At 40.6% G+C, this 22,770-nt stretch overlaps 1 protein-coding gene across 1 annotated transcript; it reads left to right on the forward strand.

The window, feature by feature from the left end:
- The first annotated feature begins 417 nt into the window (after nt 1-417).
- On the forward strand, nt 418-22,770 carry angpt1 (angiopoietin 1). Its single transcript, XM_061267706.1, has 9 exons — nt 418-1,237; nt 10,030-10,185; nt 10,269-10,390; nt 10,543-10,775; nt 14,264-14,379; nt 15,138-15,239; nt 16,729-16,895; nt 19,844-19,974; nt 21,303-22,770. Exons 1-9 carry the CDS (start codon nt 878-880, stop codon nt 21,464-21,466), a joined length of 1,551 nt encoding a protein of 516 aa, XP_061123690.1. The 5' UTR covers nt 418-877; the 3' UTR covers nt 21,467-22,770.

Genomic DNA, 22,770 nt, shown 5'->3' on the forward strand with positions numbered 1-22,770 from the left:
CCTGGATTTCTGAACACCAGCAGAGTACATCAAGTAAAGACAAGCACTGGGAGACATATTTGCACATGCTTTTTGTCTTACACAGTTCGGGTATTCAGGGGGTTTTGTTATCTTGGGTCGGCCTCGTGCATTTGTTCGCACCGAGCCTCGGCTCCCACACTGAGGAACTAAAATTGTGCAAATTAAACAGCAAGTGGAGGAACATTTGGAATGGTACGGTGAAGAAACAGATCCGAGTCAGTAAAGTTTTATGGTTAAACGCATTAATCATTTCTGCTAGAGCCAAACTCATTAGCCACATTAGCCACCGGTCTTGTAAGCCGACTCTCGCAGGCTAAGCACATCCTCTGTGCTGGGGTCCGTTATTGCCAGGCACACACACACACAATACACACAAACTTGTCCATGCACACACTCACATTCCTCCGCAGGCTCTACAAGGGGCAGGCTCAGAGTGTGCTGGAAGCTTGGAACTGTTCTTCAGTGAGAGTATCTCTCACTCCCCTGCAGTTGTTAAGCCAGAGAGCAAAAGGGAGAAAGCACAGTGGGGGGGCGGAAGGTCTAACGGCACCGTCCCAAATGATCCAGCATCTATTTTAAAAGTGTTGATTGACTGACTTTTTTTTTTTGCTGACTTTGGCTTTTGTGGAAGAAGATAATCAAGTTGTCACCCTGCAGGAGCTGCGCAGAACGTTTGGGGCCTGCACGGAAACTTGAAGGAGCTACCTCAAGGACGACAGTGGCTTTCAATGGTGGCGCTCCAATGTAAAGATGGACTGCGTACATCTGAGACCAACAATGTTCTTCACAGCCTCTTGATGCACATCCAAAGAAAACGTTCAGACAAGCAGACCAAAGAAGATCAAGGGCTCCTGATATGATGCTGTGCCACACTTTTGGATCTCACCTGCTGTCTTTGGCGGCGATTGCGGTGATCGTGAGCTGCGGCGGAGGCGAGCAAAGACGAGGGTCCGACAGCACCGGCGGCGGCGGCGGAGGAAGCGGCAGCAGACGCTTCCATAAGATCCAGCATGGCCAGTGCACTTACACCTTCATATTACCTGAAGGAGGGCCAGCCGGGGACGGTTCCTCCTGCAGGGAGGCCAAAAGCGGAAGCCCGCAGTATAACGCCAATTCCCTCCAGAGAGACTCGCCGCCACCTGAGCCAGACTTTCCAAAACAGAAGATCCAGCAGCTTGAACACATTATGGAGAATTACACCCAGTGGCTACAGAAGGTGAGGAGGTGTTCGAGTTAGGGAGAAACACGGCTTGCATCACGGCTTGACTAAAATAGAACAGCGGTGAAAAATGGGTTGCAGCTTTAACAAGCCTTGATGGATTTTGTTTGAAGTGGCTTTGCTGGAGAGTGTTTGTTGAGATGCTTGTGTTCCCGTGGGGTGTGTGGTCTCTGCAGAACGTCTGTTTGTGGCTTTGCCCAATTTATTGTTTGGCTTTGAGGAATGAGACTCCGCTGAGCAGTGTTTGCTGTTTTCCTCAACTTTCCAAGAGTGTTTTGTGCTGCGGGGTCAGTTTTAGTGTGAAAAGTCAACGGGGAGGACCTATTGCGCAATAGGCTTACAATTCCAGTAATAGGGTCAGTTCAAGCAATAGAGTTGTATAATCCTCCGTAATGACCCTTAAACATTTTACCGTCGCCGGTTTTGCGGAAGGGGCTCAGATCTTTCGACTTCTCCATGGCAACGAGTCCTACATCCGACATCTTTGTTTTTGTTTTGTCAACAAGTGAATGATGAATCCAGCCCGTCAGCCAGAGAGCCAAAGTAGTTAGACGTCAGTCCCCCCCCCTGTTCTCTAGTGGCTTGTCTCTTTAATGGCAGGAAGTCAGTGAGAGCCCCAAGAGACACCAGAGTTGGAGAAGACAGAGTATGTAAATGTTTCCTTTATTTATTCAAGACAAATCTGAGTATTAAAAAAAGAGATGAGACTTAAAAAAATGCTACGCATTGAAAATGGTCATTTAATAAGATCAATGAAATAATTGATAACTCCTCCTGGATTTGATAGATGACAAAGGAAGCGCCAAATTCATCACCTTGGGTTTATTTTCTAGCGACCGCAATGTTGTCGCAGCTACACGGCAGAGTGCCTGCTTTCCATTTTCTCTTGAATATTCTTTTCACTCCACACAGTGGAGGAAATATCCATTTTTCACATTTCTTTTTATTTTGACTTGTGTTCATTCAAAAGCGTGTCACGAAAGGCCAGGGGTGAAATAACACCAGATTTATCTTTAGTGCGGTGGACCCCACGATTCCAAGATAGTCTAAGTGATACTAAGAAAACAGCAAGGCGGCGTTGGGTGAATGACAGATTGACTAATGAGACCTCATCGGAGGATAAAAAAAAAAAAAATGGAAGCACATGAGGATGCTTGCTACCACTGCTAATATAATCATAAGTCTTCCCTGAGTAGATTAGTAGGACAGTTGGGCATTTGTCAATTGACACTTTGGAATACAATACATGCAGGCTTGATGAAAGAGGTGGACAAAGGTGCCAGAAAAAGATAAAGCTGTCGAGGAAGCATTTTAACTTCAACGCAGGGGACCCTGATAACATTCCTGACCAGTCAAAAGGTGCCGTGTGTTTGTCTAAGGATTACTTCCCCAGCCTGCCCACCGGGGAAGAATCTCAGACAAGCCGGGCTCTGATCTCTCAGACGGAATGGGCGACAGGAAACAAGCTGCTTCGCACTTGCAAGAGTCAATAGTAAATATCGAAATAAATATTGCGAGGAAAATGAGCGGTACTTAAAATCTGTGGAAGATTTTCAATTCCTGCAGCTTATTTTTGAATTCCAGAAAATATGAGCTGATCACGTTGTCATTACGTTTACTCATTTGACTGGTTAATGTAAATTATTGCTTGAAATGCTTTTACAAATGAAACAAAGTGAGCACTCCGCTTGCTTTTTTAAAAAAAAGTCACAGATACTACACTTCTAATATTTCAAGGATAATGAAAATTTGGCAAGGGTGGTCAATTAACAAGCCAAACTTTGTCTCAGCCCTCGGGAGTTTAAGTAATAGATCTTCTCAGTCAAAAGTAGCACAGACCGGGATTTGTTGCGAAGGACAGTCCGTGCCAAACTAAGCTGTTGCACAAAGAGAGGGGAGGGAAAGGGGGACGGGGGACGTGGGGGAACGTCTTATCCCTGTGAAATTCTCATCATTCTGCCTCTCATCCAACATGATGCGCTGGATAAACACTGATTTAAAATTTTCATGAGGGATCACACAAGAAAGGGTGACTAATTTTTATTATCCTAATATTTTATTTTTTAAATATGTTTTATTATTATCATTATTTGTATTATTTTTTTTTATTATTGAAGGTTATCAGAGGGCCAAGCAGTACAGAACCAAGAAATACCCTTTCCAGTTTAGGGACAACTTCCTCTGCTGTAGTTTATTTTCAGTAAAGTCGTAGGCCAAAAATAACAATTGGATTATTCCGATAGACAAGGACATTCTCCGAAGAATAAAAAGCTCTTCCTTCCTGACCCGACAAACAAGTCATTGACAGGACACAGTGGAAATTACAGAAGCACGCGATGCTTACGAAAAAATCCATGCGACGATACAGGAAAATTGCAAATAAAGGTTTTGAACTTTCCGATACGTGTCGGCATTGGTCAGTAAATCATCCGGATGGCCGCTTGGCTTGACAACACGGTTTATATTTTGCAGCTGTAAAGAAAGCAGCGTGTTTGCTTTCTATGCGTCAATATACAAACGTACTCTCTCGGGGGTGCTTTATTTTGTTTTAACAACAGCCTTGTACAGTTCTCTGATTTATATGGCTTCTGAAAACATGGCATCCAGTTGAAATGTTGAAGGTGACACTTTGCTCTTCATATTTACCCTTAAGAACTACGAAACTTCAGATTTCCAGTCTGTCAGGTCAAATATTTCTCAAATTGCCCTCAAGTAAAATCTTCTTGATTTTCAATACGATATTTTGCCCTTTGTTTGATTTTTTTGAAAATTCCAAAAACGACAATAGCTTCTTTTAACAATAGACTATTATTCTATATAATATTATTCAGTTTATTTATTTTTTGCATCGTTATTGCTTTTGGATCTTCGTAATGCCGATGCCACCCGGCATTTGAACTCAACGATGAGATATCCGTCCATTTTTTTATACTCAAAGGATAATATTGAGAAATGGTGCCTTTTATTGCTGCATCTGGCAAGGAAGGTGATTTGTGGTTGATTTATTACCCCCCCCCAGTGTGTTTTGATTCATTGCTCTTGATTACGTTCCTACTATTTTTTACATTTACGGTAAGCGCTTTTGTTTGATTCCCTCGCATCCAAAAATTGTCATTTGGAGTGAAGTCGAGAGAAAATTCCTCTCGCCTCCCCACATACCGCTTCTGAGCCCGCAGCGTCTCTTTAACTCTCCTCGACACATGTGCTCGGGTAAATGTCTTTGTCTGTCAACACCGAACCTCTTCCCAGAGGCTCCCTCGGAAAAAAACATTTTGCCTTCTTTTAGAGTTCATACGGGTCGATTAAGAGTTGTTTTTTACACCAAAGAATCACAATCAGATGGTTGATAGATTTGGAAAAGAAAAGCTTGTGTGAAGTTGATGGCATGACTCTTTGTAAAGATACAAAGCGAGACAGAGGGAGATACGGAGTGAGTGCGTGATATTGGGGAGAAGATAAACTGTCTGGCTCCCCCACAGTGTGGAGCAGAAATGACGAATGGGGTGGATCGCTGGGTTTTCTTGCTTGGGTTTCTTAAAGCAACACTAAGATACGGTTGTTTCCTTCTTTGCTCTTGAGCTGCCCCAACAATGATGAAAGGTGACCAAAGCCATGGATGGCCAGCTATCAATGTCAAAGAGAAAATAGGTTTGAAAATGAAGCTATGAAGAAAAAGAATTGCAGTGCTATTTTTTACAGTAGCCAAAAGATTAATACGTGTTTCTCTCTCCCTGTCAGATAGTTTACGGAAATTCCCTCATAAATCCGTCAGTGATCAAATGAGGTGAGCGTTGCCCCCGCTCTGGTTTTCCACACCTGCAACCCAAATGGTTTCTTGATGTTTATTTAACATGACATGTCTGCAGCTCAAGCCAGACAGCAGCACGTAATCCTTGTGTAAATCCTACGGCGTGTGTGTGCGGAGATGATCCCATGTCACACTCCTGTCCATTTCACCATATGTGGATGAGGAGGACTGTTTGACAGATGCAAGTCCATGTTTGGATGGATTCATCTCCAGCTTAAGTGATGGCCTGTTCATCATCAAAAAGGATGATGTTCTTAGTGTAGTGTTATGGATGTAGCAAACTTTAAAGAGGCTGTGACAATTTGTCCAACATCACAGATTTTTTAACTACCGTAATTTTCGGACTATAAGTTGCACCGGAGTATAAGTCGCACCAGCCATAAAATGCCCCAAAAAGTGAAAAAAAAACCTATGTATATAAGTCGCTCCTGAGTATAAGTCGCCCCCCCCCCACCCAAACTATGAAATAAAACTCGATTTATAGTCCGAAAATTACGGTATACATTTTCCCTATTATAGATTTGATTGATCTGTTTTTATAGTCAAGACATTTTGTAATTTTAGTATTGCGGGCCATATAAAATGATGTGGCGGGCCGTATCTGGCCCCCGAGTCTTATGTCTGATCTAAGTGAAGACGCCTGTGTTAAGTGAAGACACGTGTTAATTAAGTAGGTGTGTTTATTAAAGAACGCAGCAGTAGCAGTTTCATTGAGTGGTGTGTCAACTGAGCTGACCGACCTCCTCGGCTTTTTTTTTTATTTTATAGACATATATACATTTTAGGGAGCTCCGCTTATGGAGTGCATTTGCATCAATCGTGCGTTGAAGGTCCGACAGCTGCAAGTGTTTCAAATGGAAGCTGGCTGGACAGTAACACAATAGTGGCCATGCATGAAGTGCACATTATGGTTAACAGCGGCATCTATTATCCTCTTCATAGTTAAACCCCAGGTCACGCTAAAGCACTTCCATGTGGCCATGTTAGTCAGGCTACCGCAACTCGTCTTTCCATTGTCTGTTTAGTCTTCAGTTGCGCGTCATTTAGAGGTAATTTCGTCACAGTTTAAAAAAAAAATAAAAATAGTTTACCCTTTAAGCCAAGACAGACTGATTTCAAAATGGCTTGTGAGAAACAGTCTGGCCTCTGTGTGATAACCTATAAGTCTGGTGAGCTCACTAAAGCAGACATTATAAGAGAGATATATTAGGCAAGGGGAGAAAGTGAGAAAACATGGGCTTAACTTACAGCTCAATTTGGAGCTTTTTGTGATTGTACGCGACTGCAAAGATGGGTCGATAAATCCGAGACATCGTGCTTGGGATGAAAATTAAACAATCGGATGAAATGTCCATTCATTTTTGGATTACATTTTCTGCTCAGGTGAGAGTGTTCAAAATAATGAAAATAAGCGCAGCATCTGGAGAACTTAGCTTTAATGTGTATATTCGTCTGAGGCTAACCGTCATTGTCTGGAGCGAATGACACGAAAGCCATAATCAAGCGCATTCCTGACTCAATGTGTCCCATAGGAAAGATTCTCTGATGGCGTCACACATCTAAATCTTTCTTAAGCTACCCCGCTCACCATTACCATTTCTAGATGAAAAAATTGGTCAAAGTTTGTTGTTGTTTAGTTTTAAATCTATTCCCATGTCCCATGCTTGGACTTTCTCGTATGAATATGGAGCGCTGGACTGTAACCGGATAATATGGGAAAAGAGAATATATATGTTTATTTGAATTCATATTTATTATTTGATGACCGTATATAGAAATGAACGACTATCATTATCGTGGGTTTTAACGGTTGAGGTTTTGTTTTCCCGGATGCCCTTTTGGTCTCAGAAGAGATAAGACGTGATCAAGACCACCTGGTTTGCGTGTTTTTTCTCCGACTACCTACGACGAGCTTTATGCTATCGAATTGAAGCTACAAATATGTTCATATAGGCCTTGTTACTTTTAGATTTATGTTGCTTCTTTTTTTTGGACATTATACGAGAAGCCAAAAAATTTGGTCGAGTCAACGACTGGCGTTTGGCCACTGGGGCAAAAAGGTCACGCGAGTCAACTGTGAGTTCAGACTAAGTTGTTACTCACCTAATCTTGACAGGATTTAAGACGGAGAGCTTTAAAAGTGGCTTTAAAAACAAACACCATTTAAGGCAGCTTACAAAGGCAGGGACAAAAAATTGACCATATTCTTCTAATACACGGCTGAAGGAATGGCGCTGTTATTTACCAAGATCATCGAGGGGGGTGTCAAAAAAAAGTTGCTAAATATAGATTGCCGACTTGATTGGATTTCACGGGCCGAATACCGTATCATCGGTAAAACGGCAATATTGACGTTATTTGAAATCAGCTTCAACAAACATTGGAAAATCGAAAGACACGGGAGGTGTGGGAGCTGATACGCTTTTCATTAATCTTACCCGCAAAGTAAGGTAGGGAATTTCCAGAATGGGAAAAAAGATGAAGCTGGAATGTCAACAAGAGAGGAATTTCCTAATTGGTTGGGCCAGGAATTCTAACTTGTAAACCTGTAATCTTAATAGACAGAAGCAGTAGACTAAGTCAGATAAGGAGGTGAGTGCAACCATAAACCGTAAAATTTATAAAAAGAAATTGTCGAATCAAAATGGAGTCCTAATATTAACTGTACCACTCCACCAGATGTTCTCATTTGTTTACGTGGTGACGACGGACACAAAGCAAATTTCATATATCTCTTCGCATCCTCTCGCTGAACTGCGGCTTGCATTCCTCTTGAAGCCCTGATGTCACTCACTCACTGGCGGAGCTAGTATTTTTTTCTTCGGAGGGGTCACGGGGGGGCAAGGATATCTCAGGGGATCCGCAAAACATGTTCTTATATTTTCAGATTCATCGTATGTGCCTTTCAGGTTGAAAGGTGAGGAAAAATATTCTCCGAAAAATTGGAAAATACCCAAAAGACGGTTATCTAATCTGGGTGGGGTCCAAGCGTATTCCCGCCCGTGCTCTCATCACTTCTACAGAAACACACCAGAACAGTGATTCATTCAAATCAAATCTGGCAGCACAGTTTAATGGTTGCTCACAGTTATGATTCATCGTCATTTTTCCGCATTCACAAAACAGCACCTGGAAGCTTCATACAGTTTCTTTTGAATACATGATTTGAGCCTAGGTGGCGGAGTGTCCTCCCATGTCCAATTTAAAAGATTCGTAATCGTTTCTCGAGATACATCCCAGAAGACAGGTTACCCCATCCTCATTCCAAACACACCAGCAGAGACGTAACAGATCCCCAGTAGTTTGTTTTCTACATTTTCCAACTCTCACCGTTGCCTCTCAGCACCACCACTCCTGGTGTTTAGAAAAAGCTCAAGATCTTTGAAAGGGACGTTCCTCTAAAAGCCAGACAAGTGGTAAACATTCACAGTAATCTGTAACAATGATGGCAGGGAGTCGTATCTTGCCAGATAATCCTGTTCTTGGCTCCCGAGCGAAAGCAATTTAGCAGTCGTGCCGTGATAATGTACAGCGTAGCTCATACGTCCGTTCTGTGTGTATGTTGCTCTTCAAACTGTGCACACGTTCGAGTACGTTCACTTAAACACTCGTCCTATAGCGATTTGGATCTTGATTGATGCTTTTATGTGACACGCATTGTTATTGATGTCGGGGATAACAGAACACGGCTGTGTGTCTGGAGTTCCTAGGCAGTTGTAAAATGTCTGACGAGAATATATGGATGAAGTTGTATTGACGTGAAACATTTAGACTGCTAATGCCATCAGTCTGGGAAGTGCAGGTCGAATTGCGTCATGGCTAAGGTTATATGTGACTTGTATGATCCAAAACTATTAGACATTGGTGGAAAGAAACTTAAACACTCCTGTTATTGCACCTCCTGGAATGTCTACGTTGTTATTGAAATGTATTTCTATGGTGTTTTATTTGAATTCCTCTCTTGCAACTTTCAACCACAGAAGGGAACGTCGACATATGTTCGACTTAAAGCGAGTCCGCGTAAGATGCAATAAAACACACGGTTGCCGTAATAGCTTGTACTTAGGGATCTTGGAAACCGCATTTTAGCGTCCAATTTCACTTCGTCAAACGAGCCTAGAATAACCGCAATGATGCCACATTTAATGTGCGTTCAGCCACTAATGCTAACAATTGAATAGAGGCTTTGAGTGTGGTCACTTCGAATTGGCATATTTCGAGGACTGGCTGTTTTTGGACGATTTTCTTTCTTGGCGTTTATTACCGGTGCAAGTATGTTCAGTCAGCAGCTTGTCACATTTCCCCAAAGACAAATCCTAAGTGCTCAAGTTCCCGTCAGCCATCTGTGCTTTCACTACCTTTTTCTTCTCTCAAGGTGACTTGGATTGTCTCACGTGATCTTCAACAGATGGACAAAGCTCCGGTTTTTAGTTTTGACAAGAGAGTTAAAACAACCGACACTGTCCGCAGAGTTCAGTGGTTTTACGTTTCACAATGTACTGAAATCATTTTTAAACAAAGTAAGGCTATATGATTCACTTCAATGCCATGTAATCTTATAATTCCAAATTAGTTTCAGTGTATTTTTCAGACCAGACTACAGTAGACTATTTGCTAATACCCGTGTAAAAAAAGTCGGAGAGTGTCCCACGACTGTAAAGAAAAACGGTTTAACTTTTTCATTTCTGCCAAGTGACTCCGACAAGCGAACACAACTGCATGTTTTAGTTGGAAAACACATCTTTTTATTCCTATTACAACAATCCATCCATTATATCCGTTTATTTTATTGAGTGGGGTATGGAATTTATCCCAGGTGATTCTATAAAACAAAATATATTCCTAAACACATCCACCAGATGGTACAGTTTATTATATTGTGTCTACGTATCATATGTAATCCAATAAATTTATTTTGGGACACCCTTGGTATTAAAAAAACAAAATCATTATGCTGTTTTATTCTCTCTTTTTATTACAGATTGAGAATTATATCAAGGAAAGCATGAAAACAGAGATGGCTCAACTGCAGCAAAGCGCCGTTCACAACCACACAGCAGCCATGTTGGAAATGGGCACCAACATTCTTTCTCAAACTGCAGAGCAAACACGGAAACTGACTGATGTTGAGACACAGGTCATTTTTGGTTCTTAATTAACCCCCCCCCCCCCTCTTTGCAAAACGACAAAAACGTTTCTCTGCGTGTGTCTTTATCTCAGGTTTTGAATCAGACGTCGAGACTCGAGATCCAGTTGCTGGAAAATTCTCTTTCCACTAACAAGTTAGAGAAGCAGTTAATGATCCAGACAAATGAGATCAACAAGCTCCATGACAAGAACAGGTAAACAACAACAAACACTAACAAATGGAGCTAACTCATAAGGAAGATTTTTTTTGCAGAGGGTGCAAATACGTACAAAGAAAAATAATTTTGATTGATTTATTATTATTTCATGATATATTTTTATCTTTTTATTTCATCTTTTCACACAGTCTGCTGGAGCAGAAGATGATAGACATGGAGACGAGACACCATGAAGAATTGGAGACACTAAAGCAGGAGAAAGGAAGTCTCCAGGTTCTTGTTGGGAGGCAAAGCGGGGTTATCATCGAGCTGGAAGCCCAGCTGAGCCGGGCCACTGGAAACAGCACTGCCCTGCAAAGACAGCAACAGGAGATGATGGACACCGTCCACAATCTGCTCAATCTTTGCTCCAAAGACGGAGGTAGGGTACATAGTTGCCCTGATATTATTTTTAAAAATGTAGGCACTATTTTGGTGACCCCTGCCCTTCTCCAAAAGAATGTCAATCAGACCACACTGCAAAGAAAATCCTGAACCAATGTTCCTTGTTCTGAAGTATTTTATTTCTCTGGGCAGATGCTCCAGATTTTCCAAAACCTCCTTAAATTCTGATGACACCATTCGGTAAATCTTGCAGGATAGAGTGACAATAAAATGAAAGCAGCATAGCACCAGCAATGTGTTTCTTGTTTGAACCTGGCTGCTTCTTTCAGTGGCTTTCAAAAAGCGTCGTAATACAACAATTGATTTCTAAAGTGTATTTGTAAAACAGCTGCGTGTAATTATTGATAGGAATGTCAAACACGATGGCATTTAGAAAGACAAAGTATCATTTGATTCCTCTTGAGCCTGACTCACATGTGATAATATAAACTCACAAATTTTCCGTGAAGCCAAACTTGACCAGTTTTCATTTTGATCAAATAATATTGACACGAAATTTGAAACGACACATTATACAACACGCATACATCATTTTACGAGTTGCAACTTGACCATTTGTGGTCTTCTCAAGGAAATGCTTCACCAGCCCTAAAATAAAAATGATATGCTGCGGATAGCTGCCGAACATGATTAATGGACATTGCCTGCTTGCATATTTTTAATGGACCATGCAATATAAGGTCAGGGGTGTACTGACCTACTTGTAATCTATCCGTTTAGTCTGGATTTGTTTATGCAACATTTAATTGGCAGAATCCTTAGAGACCGTCTTGGCTTTCCTGCTGAATATGTATTATCACAGCCTCTTAATGTAGATCCAACTACAGCACATATAAAAATTGCTTTGCCGGAACTGTCAAGTTGAATGAGATTTCCCGTATTCTTCCATATTTGATCATTTTTATTTCTAATTTTTTATTATTATTAGTTGTATTTTATATTTTGATTCTTCCATATTTGATTATTTTTATTCTAGCTCCTTATCAACCACTGCTGCCGTGCGATCGGTTCTTCCATCCACTACTGAGCGTTTCAGGGTTGAGGCGGGTGTGCGGGTCAAAGGTCACCCCTTTCCTAACCCCGGCCTGAATAAGTCAAACTGTAATAGTTCCTGAGGGATGAATGAGGTGACGCGCGAGTGGATGGATCTCGCTGATCGTTCGACACACTAGCCTTTGTTTTTATAACGCATTCAAAAAATAATAATATGTTAACTCCTTTTTTTTTTTTAGAACAAGTGTCGGGATTATGTTTGTAATCACAGTTTATAAACTGTGGTCAGCATTTTGTATTAACTGCTGTATAATGACATAAAATTGCTGGAGAAATCCAAAGCAATTTGGGTTTATTTTCCTGATATAATGCTGACTCATGTCTGCTAGTCGTTCCATTTTTCACAACACTGATCTTCTACAGACTTTTGTCCAAAAAAGTACAACTTTTCCATGTGTGTTTCCTAATATTGCAGTGCAAAGAGATATTTTTGATGTGGCTAGATGAAGCAATTTGTGGAAATTGTATTCATTACCCAAAGCTCATTAGGGTGCAATGAGCCGCAGACTGCCATTAAAAGTAATTGAGGCCAGCTTTAGAACACTCTTTTAAAGTTGCTGGCTACGAAATAAGAATTTGTTTTACAGTTTTCTGTTATCTTGTGCAATTGGCGTTATTCGTCACTATTATAGCTTCTTACGCAGAGGGGATGAAGGTGATTTATTGAATTAAAATTGCATTGTGTGCAGTTTAAAATAGTATAATGAACCTTAAGTCATGTTCCGACATAATATTAATTATTAGATATATAATTTAATATTGCTTTCAATATTTTTATAACAATATTTTAAATATTTATATATATTTTTTATTCATTTTGGTCCCAAACCAAACTTTTAGCCATCTAAAAATGTATTTATTCTAACTTTGAATGCAAAAAAATTGTCTGTGTGGGAGTGTACAGAATATCGTGAAATAGTACTGACATAATTTTATCGTGCTGTGCATCCTTCAAACAAATATGTAAAAAAAAAAAAAAAAAATTCATTGGCTCATGGAGTGAATCAAACTTAGCTGTACTTAAAGACTGATTGCAGTCACATGGGAGCACTGATGTCTATAGCAGTCCATTTAGTTCCAATTTTCACTCTCTTCACTTCCAGGATTTGGGCTCATTTGGAACAAGTACTGATTTATGCAAAAACCCAAGGCCTATTGCTCTTTTCACATGAACCCCCTGCTGAATATGAGTCCCCACTGAATCACTAAATATTTTACCGCACACAAATATTGGGACATAAATAATATTTGGAGATCTGGGCAGCAAGCGGTACAAGGGAACCAATCTTACGGCGGCACTTTTAATCCCACGGCGCTTTTCTTTGACTTTGGGAAATGGGACTAGCTTTAATTGTCATTTTAGGGGGGGAAAGAAAAAAAAATCCAGTAAAATTAACCTCCCATGCTCCTTCAAAGTACCCCGCTGTCATCCCGCTCGGGGTAAATTACCGCCTGACAGGGCTATCCTTTGTTGTATTAGAGTCTGGGGTGCAATGTCGACCTGTCACAGCAGGAGAGTCTTGTCACCGACACCCAATACTTTGTCAAAATGGCCAAATAGTGTAGTGGACCCAAATAAACGACTTGCTTCCAAAAGGCGGATCAAAGTAAAAGCAAAAGATCGCTGACTCATATCACTTTCCAATGACATCTTCTTTGACTCGTCAATTATAAGAATCAAAACAATGAGGTGAAAAGTGACGTGAACCTAATAAGTGGGAGGGAGAAGAAAGAAGATTTTAAAAAAGAAAATGGAAAGGAATTTCCATCGGTATAACAAGGGCTTGGAAAGTAAATATAAACCACTTGTTATAACAGGAACTTGAAATTTATAGCTTGTAGTATTTTGTCCATAGCCTCATGCTTAGTTTCAAAATAGTGCAGCCATAATTATCTACAGATGGAAATGGATGCAGCTGCTCTGTCAAAAGTTTCAAGCCCACTCGGAGAGAAAGAGGGGAATCTGGACGGTGAACTCGGGTTCTTCTGCTAATAAGCTAGTTGACCTCAGATTTTATCTCGAAGTTACGGGATACTCGCAAAGAGACTTTGCTGTCTGCCTTCTGATTCTCCGATGGCGGGTGAAGGTTACTCATGCTGAACTTTATGTAGAAATATAAGGGACTAATAAAATTAAGAGTGGTAATAGGAAAAATATACTTTCGAGCATTTATAGGAAAAAGTAGTGCTTTTATGTGGAAAAATTGGCAGGGCACCAATCGCATAGGTAGGCTACATTTTGCAATAATATCATAAATCACACTAGCAACAAAAGTCAGTCATGGTTTAAAGAAATGTTTTGCAATTAAATCAAAATTCACTGTATGCTGGGCATTTATTCACAAGGTTGTTTCTCAAATCCAAATAAGACTTTTCAGCTCTGTGCTGATTTTTTTATTTATATTCCCGCAGTCCCAAAAGTCCTGGATGAAGAAAAGAAGTTCCGTGATTGCGCTGACCTTTACCAGGCGGGCTTTCATAAGAACGGCGTCTACAACATCCAAATCAACTTACAAGAGAACAAAAGGGTAAGATCGAGTATTTCCAACTACTTCTATTCTTCGCGCGAGCCACCGTGGGACATCCACCACCGATGAGTCCAAGCTGTGAACACTCTCGGCAGCTTTGAGGTTGTGCCCGTGATGATATGTTCTTAACCTTCACCACCAACTGATTGATGAAGGTGATAATTTGATAAATGGAGAGGTTTCAAGTAGGTGTGAGTGGATGATATCCGTCATTCTCCGGGCCACCTCTGGAATCATCTGTTTGCGTTTGAAATGGATGAGTCTCCTGGAAATAATTGTGTCGGGGGTACTTCCTTAATTAGACTCAGCCAGCGTTCATGTATGTTCAGCTGTGTGGGCTGAGACTTTCCCTTACCCCACATGGGTTCCTCAAACTCAAAACAACGTGCAACCCCGCAGATAGACTCACAGCTCTGCATTATCAGCTTACGCACACCCAGGTCCAAGGTTAAGGGCCATATTACACCCAGGTGTCTCCTGGTATGTGTCCATCCCCGGACCTCCACTTTGATCTGGACCCTGTGATGAGGAACACCTCGAGGGGATAAGGAGACGCTGATTAGTTTTGAGTGGGACGTAGATACAGCCAGTTCCCAAACATGACCTTTCATTGTTTCGGAATGCCGCTGAGAATCGGGGCAAATATTCAATTCATCACGTTCCAGTTATATAGTATTACTTCTAATGAATAAAAATGGCAGCCCTCTGGGTGCTATCAAGGTTGCACTGTCAAAGTCTATTGTTTTTTTGATTCATAGGTGTATTGCAACATGGAAACAGCTGGCGGCGGATGGACCGTCATCCAACATAGAGAAGACGGCAGCGTGGATTTTCAAAGAACGTGGAAGGAATACAAAATGGTGAGATCTTCATCGACACCAAGGGGATATTATCGGTGGTCCTTTTTGACATATAAAACAAACAATGTGATGTTATGAGCACAACATCCTGTGGCAACAATACTTTTAATGAGCTTTTTGGCACGCAAAAGTGTTGAAAAGGTTCCATTTGGAACACTTCAGCCAGATGTTATTCCTCCTCAACTTTTTTTTTTGTATTAGAAACATTGTCTAGGGTGTCTTAGACCCGCCAAGATGTTATCCTTCCCCTTTTCAAACAGGAAATTATTGTGTGTAAATATGACAACAGTTTTTTTTCTTTCCCTTCCCCGTCTCTGTTGCAGCGCATTTTGCACGTGTTTGTCATCACAAAAGTATCGACGCGTATTTCGAATGGCAGCGTTAACATTTTCAGTCCAGCGTCAAATGTTGATTTGCAGTTATTATTACTGGCGGTTAAAATGGTGACTTTGCTGTATAAGTCACCCCTATATGCCCTCTTCAATAGCTGAGAGTTTATTATCAGATGGACTATATGTTTATACTTTGCTCTATAATCTGCTTTACGTCTCTAGTTTAATTTCCCCTTCAGTCCTTTTGGACTGATGTATAATTTACTTGTCAGTATGAAAAGGAGCTCAGTGATATTTCGAGATGGTACGAGCGAGAGGAATACCAAGCCATATCGTATTACACAGACTGCTGTTAAATAAAAAAAGGAAATATTTGGTTAGATAATGCTATTAACATCTGGGATTGAGAAAAGTTATAGCCGGTGATTTTTTTAGGAGTGAAAATAAAATCGCTTCTGTGGGCTTCCCGTAAATTAGCCGCACTCCTGAATTGAATAAAGGACTTTCTTTTTTCAAAAATAACATTTTGGGATTGGAAACATGTGCACCCAAAAAGACTCAACTCCTTTGAGAATAGTCTTGGAACTCTTCCAGCGCCAAACAGGTGCACAAAGTGTGCATTATGTTCCACGAGGGGTACCCTGAACTTTTCGTTGACATTGTGGAAAGCAAGGTGAAGGTCTTCTTGCTTAATGCATTTAAATAGCAACTATAAAAAAAAAGGTTTTTCCTCAGACCGATATTGACATGGATTCTGTTTCACAACAGGAGCCCGACTTAATATTCACTCAGGAGTTAAATATGTTGTATAGAAAAAAGAAGAGGCTATAAAATGGGGGCCCGCTAACTTGCTCTTCCACCCACTCTGCAGGACATGTCTAAGCCCCCAAGAATGCGCCATATTTACTTTCCCTCCTTCCCATTCCTCATCACCACACAGGCTAAGCACAAACACAGACTTTGACCATCATTACCCCACTCCTTTCCCCAATCGGGTCACTTTTGTCAAAGCCGTAATGTGGTTCCACTTGTTGCTAATCCACAGCTGTCTAAAGATCTTTGCAGTAGCGTATTAAAATAGCATTTCTTTTCTGTCAGTGTAAGGTTACCCAATATATTTTCCAGAACCAACAAGACTTGGTCTGCTTTGATTTCAGGGTTTTGGAAGCACGTCGGCAGAACATTGGTTGGGGAACGAATATGTTTACCTCCTGACGAGCCAAAGGCAGTACGTTCTCCGCGTTGAACTGACAGACTGGGACGGACACCAGGCCTTCTCGCTATATGATCGCTTTCAAATTGGGAGCGAGAAACAGAACTACAGGTAATGCTCACAATGCCAAGACTCACTTTTGTGCAATGCTCTGTCATTTTTAGATGATGCCACTCTAGCCTGTTTATTTATTTTTGCAGCTATGTTTGCTTGTGTGGTTGTTTTTCATGAAGTCTCCAGCAAACAGGAAAGTGTGCAAAGGCTTTGATTTTTCGACCTCCTTATTGATTGACAATATTTAACAAACACACTTTCTGGACATGGACCTGGTTTTGAAAGGCAAAACCGGAAAACTGGAAGGTGTGTGCTATTTATAGACTGGTTGATTAATGGGATTGGAAACATACGGGCGAGCACACGCCTGTCAGTCACATGACCCAATCTTGTTTCAAATTGGTACGTTCAAACCAGATCGATGGAAAAGTTGATCTTTTGTATTTTTATATATTTCAAAAATGTGAAAAATAAAAGATGGACGTGAATGAATAATCAAGTATCCATGGTGACCCTGCAATCTCCAAACAACCTTCAAATTTGTTGGTTCTTTGCTTCTGCTCCAGAAGGATAAGAAGGAACCAAAAAATTGACGGATGAAGCGAGATAAAAATCTCTCTCAGGACAGAAACGTTTCCAATCAATTCAATCGTGTTGATCCTGTTATGCAATCCTTTGGAGAGACCATTTTCAATACGGATTCAATCCAACTAAAATAGATCACTTTGTTGTCTGTGTAAATGTCCTTTGATGGACATATTTGATGGTGTAGAGTGTTTCTGTTTCTTCTTAAGAGGGTTAGTAATAACACACCCGCAAAGTGCAGCAGATGCTTGGAATTCTCAAAAAGGGAGAATTGCTGTAAAATGTCTAAAACGTTCCAAGAAATCGTTAAACCCCAATGAAACGTCCTGACATCTTCACTTCTCAGGTTTTCACAGTATTGCTGGTTCCAGTCAGCAAACAAGTCCCTTTTGTTGTGAAAATTGGAAAATCATCGAGATTCCGTGACCTTGACCTCGACTCGTTTGAGAGAAATATTGCTTGGAGTCTCCCAATAGCGTGGAGCTATTTGCTTTCTTGCCATAGTTAATCTGGAGAAATGTATTTTGAGGACAGCGGTTCGTCTTGCGGCTCTTGGGGACGTAAATGATTATGACCTTGATTTTTTTTCTTAATTCCAACCGTATTCTGTGATAAAATGGAACGACTTTGGACTTCAAACATGTTTGTTCCTAAGAAAAACTTTTTGTAGAACATTTGCTCATTGCTTTTGTAAAACATGGGCCAACAGCAACTAGAAGGTCCTGCCACATTCCGCGTTCGGGGACCTCGCTGTGTTTAAATGTCATAACTCACTAGCGTGCTTTTTGCTATTTATTGAAAGCGATGCAAGTGAGTAACACGGTCTGCTTTATATTGACTTCAAGATTATTTTTGGTACCGTTCAGGTATGAATAGTTACAACAAGAGTCAGATGATTGATATCGATTGATAAGTGAGGTACGGACAAATGTAGACGGAGAGAAATATGAGCAGTCCAACAATAACCGAGCCAAGAAAATATTCTCGGTATTACCTGCCAAGACAAAGTTGTGTTCATAAATGCTATTTATTGATTTATTTAAAATAATCAGGATTCAGGTATAATAGGAATGTAATCCAAGACATTGCTCTCGTGTGTTTGAAGAAACTCCAAAATGTTCTTAGACCTCCAGTCATCTCTTCATTGGTAAATTTGAAAGTGAATCGCTACGCATTAGCTTGCCTCTAATATCGATTGGAAGGATATCAAACAAAAGATTTTGGTTTTTTTGCCCAAATTTCTTTTCGCGAGACCTTGATGAACGTGTTTTTATAATCCAGCGAGAAATCAATCAGCGTGACCTAGTTTCGCTTGGAAATGGTGTCAGACAAACAATTCGCAGACATCTGATGCCGTCTCTGACCATGTTGCAGTTATTTTCTTTTCTATAGCTTTGATAGCGGCGAAAATGCTTTGTTGACACTTTTGGGAATGAGATGGTCTCCTAAATATGCCGGACCTCCACTAAACACAGACGCATACTATCTAAAGCTGCCTGTCAAAGTGTCACGTAGAAAATCCCTCTGGATGATGCGCCTCGGCAATTTGTGAAAGACACAGAGATCACGGCAGCTTTGTAAAATGGAGACTTAAGAGTTAAAAGTGAAAGTCTGGTCTTTATCAGAGTAGTAGCAGACCTTATCCTTGACACAACATGTTTTGTTACTTGGAATTGGAACTTACGGGACGTTCTACTCGCCAAGTGAGTTGGTATGTGGTCTGCTACTACCTAATTTAGTTTCCTGCAATTTTTGGAGACTTGCATAATATTTGCATGAGACTTTTATGGATTTCTGTCCAGGAGCAAAACAATGTTCAGGATTATTTGGTCCGCGCCACATTACAGGTTTCCTCCGATGAGCGAACAACTTTGGATATAAGCTCTCCATCCTTCATCCTATTTCCGAATGTTTTTTCTGCTCCTCCTTCTTCACATCAATCTTTTACACAGCTGTATAAATAACGGCGTCTTTTTTTTTAAGCAAAATGACTTTGTTAAAGGGAGTTTACCCGTCCGTCTCTGAGGTATTTAACCTACTGAAACGATCATCATCATAAAATTGAACAGATTAATAATCAGAGGTCGAAGGTTCACGTGGATTCCGATTTTATTCCCGCTAAACAGATCCATGCCGATTCCAGTAGCAACGATTGGATCAGTTCCGATTAACACACGACGAACCGATTTTTTTGTCTTCAATTTAACATCTGCTTCTAGTGCCCTTTGAGTTGTCATTTTATATCCAGTCAATCTCCCGAATGTTGTTCCAGGTGTTCCATATAAGCTCCTTCCCAACAACAAAATATCTCTCAGGAGACATCTCCTGCTACATGTTGTGTCTTTATTGCCCTTCCGTCACTCACACTCCTCTTCACCCCGATGTGTTTTTCCTCCGGCCTCCTTCCTGATGCCTTTCAGGCTGTTCCTGAAAAGCCACAGCGGGACGGCAGGCAGACAGAGTAGTCTGGTGATCCACGGAGCAGACTTCAGCACCAAGGACGTGGACAATGACAACTGCATATGCAAGTGCGCCCTTATGTTCACGGGCGGTGAGTTCACTCCCACACATTTTCATCTTCTGAGTCCACCATGACCACACCGTATTAGTTCTGTAATATATATAATAGGCTAATGTTGCCGTTTATACTGTAATATAAAAACACCACAAGTTGGAAAAATGAGCACAATATAAATATAAAATCAACGGGATTGAAAATGACACGTTGAAAGTGGAACCTGGTGACCCTTAGCTGCTTTCTAGCAGCTAATCAAGCATTTCCAAAAAGTTCTCCCGTCATTTTTGCTACATGTCAATATGAATACATTCGAATAAAATACTCTGAGTGGAGAACACCCGTGGATTTTAAGTTAGCAGCACATTTATCTGACTTACTGCAAACGCCCTTGAAGTAATATTTTAGCTTGAACACATTTGTTACACCGTGTACTCCTTCGAGAAATGAGCTCATGGTACCGTATAAAATTTTACTGACTCTTATTTCCGGACATTTTCATTAATCTCTCACGAAACATGACATGAATATTGGCAAGTAAATGAACGCTCTATGAAATGACATCGAGTTTTGTCAGCTAGTAACCCCGCAATTTTATTGCCGTGCACGTGTGCGTGCTCACGTTGCTCACCGTGAAGCCGTGCACTTGGCATCATTGTGATTAGTACGAGCAACAAGGGCAGCGCATTCCCAGTGATGGCTGACAAGCCTTGTGAAATGTCACAGGCCAAAGTCTGACACACAAGGGAGTGCGTGACACATGCCATGCCTTGCATATGTTCTATATCGGACCGGATCGCTTCACGAGCCGCTGATAGAAAATATGAAAGTTGCATATATTTTAAAAACACTGTTTCATGTTCACATCGTCGAGCGTATTGGATTCTTCGAAGTGAATTTGGGAAAAGGGATTTTGAATCGTGTCACCTTGAAAGCGGAATGCGATTTTCCCATGCCGTAACCTGGCAGTGATCCGCAGTATCGCTGGTGCACACATACTTGTGCTTTAAATAGAGTGAGGTATCCAAAGAGTTCAGCAACAGGTACTGGCCTGATAATGAACCCCAGTGGCAGTAATATGTTAAATGCAAAATCGGCAAGATCGTAAACGCATTGACAACAGCATCTTTTACAACAGCTTGTTGCTATTCAAGCAAGACTTACAGTTGAGATGTTAAATTTCTGTTTATTCTAATCCATTGCCAAAAATCATACACATCTGGATCCTCGGGATGATGACATGGCAAATTCTCATCCAGTGTACACAGAGTGAATTTGGATCAGCTTGTTTGTGATTTCTTTTTTCACCCTTGCTATCACAGCTGACACATCTTGCAGTTTTATGAGTATGATTTTCTTCTTAGGTTGGTGGTTCGATGCTTGCGGGCCATCCAACCTTAACGGCATGTACTTTGTGCAAGGACAGCACGTGGGGAAGGTAAACGGTATCAAGTGGCACTACTTTAAGGGTCCCAGATATTCACTACGAGCCACGGCCATGATGATCCGCCCGCTGGAATTTTCCTAGCCGTTCAATGGCTATTCAACACACCAATGGGACCTTTCCAGCTTTGTCCTCATCTCATTTCACCGGCCATGCTTCATAACCTTTTCCCGCGCAATGAAAACGCCGTGGGGGAAGAAAACAGAAGGAGACATGATTTATGCTCCTGATCAGATTGACACACACATTTATTTAAGGACACTCTAAATCAAGTGTGCTTCTTCTCCCCGCACTGGGATCGTGTGCAGGTTTTCAAAACAAAATGAAGATTTTTTTTTTTTCCTTCTTGTGAGAATGAAGACGTTTTAAATTGGATGAAGGACAGAGCGGCGAGGACTCACAAACTGCGGGACAGAACTGAACTTTTATGCTCTGAGGACACAACTCACATATTTGTCTTTTTTTTTTTTGTATTAAAATGTCGCTCACGGAATAAAATGCTTTAATTGTGTGTTTTGAAGTATTCATCTCGTATGGCAACTGTATACAAATATCCACCATCACGTGAATGTATATTACAATATATTGTATTATGAATCTATATTTGTCATGATGAAGTTTGAAGGTGACCTTTATTTTTATGAATGATGTTTTTGGTTATATTGTGGTTGGAAAGCCATTTTGAGAAGCGAATGACTCACTCGTCTGCTAGAAAATGTTGCTTTTATATCTGCACATGCATAGAAAGAACAAAATGCGCATTTACATATTCAAGCCATGTGAAATGATTCTGGGACATTACGGATGTCATTCACCATTTAAAAAAAATATATATAAGGGCTTATATTAAGCTGGTTGTCATGGTTGCAAATTTAACTGATGGTCATTTCCATCTGTCCTGCATCATCATAACTCAAACTAAGATAAAGCATTTTTTTTTTTTTTATGATACATCAACATGACACTTCATCAGCGTTTCTGTTTTCCATTCATGCTGCTGCCGTTGGCTATGAGACATGTAAATTCAATGTTCCAGCAAATTATTCACACACTTTCATAACCTTTACCTTACGACAACAGAATGTGTTGGAGGATTCATGGAAGGTAGAAATACAAATTTGATGTATCTGGAACATATAAACCTACCAGTGACATGTTGGAAAAACATCCATTGAATGTGTTTGTATATAAATCAGCTTTCAGGAAAGCTTTTTTTTTTTTTAACGTCAGATTAACAGAATGAAAAAAACACGAGTCACAAGTGTCACTGATAAACTCTGCTTTTACCTCATTAAACTGTAGATGTACTGATTTATTTAAACATCTTTTGTATCATGTGCTCAGTGTTGTGTTGCTACCAAATAAAATGTGATGCACTAAGATTATAA

This window comes from Syngnathus typhle, linkage group LG20 (genome assembly GCF_033458585.1).
Source record: "Syngnathus typhle isolate RoL2023-S1 ecotype Sweden linkage group LG20, RoL_Styp_1.0, whole genome shotgun sequence".
Classification (NCBI taxonomy): domain Eukaryota; kingdom Metazoa; phylum Chordata; class Actinopteri; order Syngnathiformes; family Syngnathidae; genus Syngnathus; species Syngnathus typhle.

What these genes read in the sequence shown, in the direction of transcription:
- angpt1 (XM_061267706.1), top strand. Translation starts at nt 878, where the DNA reads ATGATGCTGTGCCACACTTTTGGATCTCACCTGCTGTCTTTGGCGGCG. An exon ending in AAGCTCCATGACAAGAACAG is followed by an intron (nt 10,391 to 10,542) that starts GTAAACAACAAC and finishes CTTTTCACACAG; the next exon opens with TCTGCTGGAGCAGAAGATGA. An exon ending in CGCCCTTATGTTCACGGGCG is followed by an intron (nt 19,975 to 21,302) that starts GTGAGTTCACTC and finishes TTTTCTTCTTAG; the next exon opens with GTTGGTGGTTCGATGCTTGC.